This window comes from Malus domestica, chromosome 06 (assembly GCF_042453785.1).
Source record: "Malus domestica chromosome 06, GDT2T_hap1".
NCBI classification, from domain to species: Eukaryota; Viridiplantae; Streptophyta; class Magnoliopsida; order Rosales; family Rosaceae; genus Malus; species Malus domestica.
In genome coordinates, this window is record NC_091666.1 from 27818804 (window position 1) to 27821875 (window position 3072).

The 3072-nt window shown below is 37.9% G+C and overlaps 1 protein-coding gene across 1 annotated transcript; it reads right to left on the reverse strand.

The window, feature by feature from the left end:
- Window positions 1-1371: 1371 nt before the first annotated feature.
- Window positions 1372-2869, reverse strand: LOC114825361 (flavonol sulfotransferase-like). The gene has a single exon (XM_029103841.2). It carries the CDS (start codon window positions 2783-2785, stop codon window positions 1610-1612), a length of 1176 nt encoding a protein of 391 aa, XP_028959674.2. The 5' UTR covers window positions 2786-2869; the 3' UTR covers window positions 1372-1609.
- Window positions 2870-3072: the final 203 nt, after the last annotated feature.

Below are 3072 nucleotides of genomic sequence, written 5' to 3' on the forward strand. Positions count from 1 at the left end.
CAGGGACACCTCTAACGAAGGATTCGGCGAACATAAGGATTGCGATCAACAACTCTGTGGAGGTATTTCTTCTCATAGGAAATTTCACTCCAACAGTGCTCATTCATATTTGTGACACATCATTTAGTTTGCAAATTTAGTTTCAAAATTTTATCTCTCTAACATTACCCGAACTATTTTTGAGAAAATAATTCTCCATCAACCCCGTGGACCGCCTATATCGATTATCCCCCCTTGTGAGTATCGATGACTGAAATGGACGTTATACAGAAAAGGAAAAAACATTTTATTATATTTGCTATGTATGAATCACGTTTCTTAACAAAAGTCTGCTTCATTATCCTATTTAATAAGAAATTAATATCGAGACTAGTATATAATAGTAATTATTAAACATAGGTAAAAGTTCGTTTGAAGGTATTTTTAGAATCACCAAAAGCGGTTTTACAAAAATGTTTCTGAGTACTAAAAGCACTTAAAATGTTTCCTGTAAAAAGTATCAGTTATGTACTTCTTGTAGAAAATACTTCTAACTATTTTTTCAAAACTCACTTGCAGTTTTACTGAAAATTAATTTTAAAAATATTTTCACAAAAAACGAGCCATAAGTTATGAGGCACATCAGTGAAGTGGGAGCAGGGATGAGGGAGGGTTCCGCGATTTGTGAAAACTTACATAAAAATTTCACTTGTGGACAAAGCAAATCCTTGCACCACAATCCCTTTTACACACACATATGCATAATACTACTCGATCATAAACTGCGAACTAGCTAGTTGACACACACATATTGATATATATATATATATATATATATATATATATATATATATATATATATATATAATATATATATATAATATATATATATGATTTATGGGAGAGGATCCTCTCCGGACCTAAACCCACCGGATCCTTCTTCTTTGAAGGCCAAGTCGGCGTCGTCAGCCTTCCCGGAGTCGGCGTTGTGCTTCCCCGGAGATCTATTTTATGATCACGCGACCAGTTGCTGGAATAGGCTGGAACAGAGGTCAGCGTTGGACATCTAGTCGTAGAACGTGATGAAAGCAACAGTAGCACCATCGTTGATGTACCCTTAATTTATAGACTGAGCTCAAGGTACCATTACCGATATGACTTGTCGCTGAAGCATTTGGTGGCTACTATGATCTCAGCCAGTGAAAATCGGCGGCATAATTCCTGCGAGTCGCCTTCAAAGAAGAAGGATCCGGTGGGTTTGGGTCCGGAGAGGATCCTCTCCCATGATTTATCTAAACGGCAACACGAAAGGCGAATCCTTGTTATTATTCACAGTGGTACCGCTCGATCATAATTAATATGCCAAGTTTTTATTTATTTTTTATTAGAAAATTTCGACGGTACCAAAAAAATTTATTGATATAAAAAAAAGTTACACTTAGTTAAGGGAGGATAAAAATCTTACCCTTCATAAAGCAAGAAAAACAAAATACAAGAAAAAAAAGAAAAACATAAACCTTACCCCTCTTGAAAAAGAAAATACAAGAAAAAAAGTACATAAGTAATTAAGCAAATTGACCAAAGAGAAGCACAATACATAAGTAATTAAGCAAATAATATTTAAGGCTAGTTATAGATTAGCAAATGTCAATCCAGAACCACTGAACTTCTCATCTATGATCTGATCCATACGTTTTGCCATGTCATCAGTGAAGAAGTTTTTCCAATCCCCAACTTGGCCTTTCCTGAAAAAATCACTGTTCTCAACTACAATATTGGCTTTAACAAAGTACTGTTGCGTCCTGGAGGTTTTATTTATCTCCAAGCTGCTCAGATTCTCAAAACTACAAAGCTTTATGATCTGCTGCACCACCCCTTTGCTCTCCTCCTCCTCTGAAAAAGGTTGACCCAAGAACTCAGCCAGTCTCTTCACATTAGCAGATGGCTCCTTCTTGAGATCCTCATATTTTAAGAACAAAACTTGCTCTGGCATTTCCAAGCTTGCTTTCAAAAACCCTAGCACATGGTCCCAATAGGGCCCGTATGGGCAGACTCCACGGCAGAAAAGCTCAAATGCTTCTTCTAGTGAGAAGGGTGCAAGTCCTGTGTTTACTGCTTTAACTTTGCTCCCGAACTTCCATAAAGAAATGAATACATCTTTAGGGTTACGGCAAATGTAAACGAATTTTGACACACCGTAAGTACTACTAGAAGTAGTTACTGATTTTGGGAACAAAGAGTAAGGCAGGTGGGTCGCAAAGAGTTGAGTAGTGCTTGTAGGCGGGACATAATTATCAATCATAGCATCACCACCGTCACGATCGTCGTGTTGATCATGATCAAGTGAGGTTACGGGACGGCTGTGATCATGGTTTCCAAGCATGTTATCCATTTCCAAGATAGGAAAACAGTCGTGGGGCCCAGTTGTGAGCAAGGGATGATGAGGAGAGGCAGCATCATAGAGGCTTCTGTTGAGTGTAGCAAACATGAGTGCTCTAAGCCACGTCGTACCTGATTTCGGAAGTGTGGCTAAGAAGTACATGGGCAACGACCCACAGGCAGCGCTGGTAGAACTTCCGGTTGTTTGGAATAAGTTGAAATGGTGTTGAAGCTGCACCGCTGCTTTTAAGGCAAAGGTAGGATATATCCAGAAGCCTTGGTACTGAACCAAGTCTTCGGAGGTCCAACCCTTCTCTTTCGGAAGATTTGGCAGCATTCCACATATTTCGGCATCAATTTTCCGGTAGGCTTCCCCGTCTTTCTTCTCCTCAATATAATCGATTTTAGGAACAATAGGTTGGGACATTGAAGCTGAAGAAATTTGGGGGATAATGCAGGATATCTAGGTTTAGAAGCCTCACGTATTCTCTAATATAAAGCTACAAGTAGTGATTATAATATAAGTAATGACGTGATTACAATTTAAGTGTGTCTCTGTGTGTGTGTGTATTCTCTAATCTATAGCTACAAGTAGTGATTAAAATAAAAAAAATAATGCTACGGTGGTATATATATATATATATATTCTCTAATCTATATCTACAAGTTGTGATTAAAATATAAAAATAATGCTACGGTGATATATATTCTCTA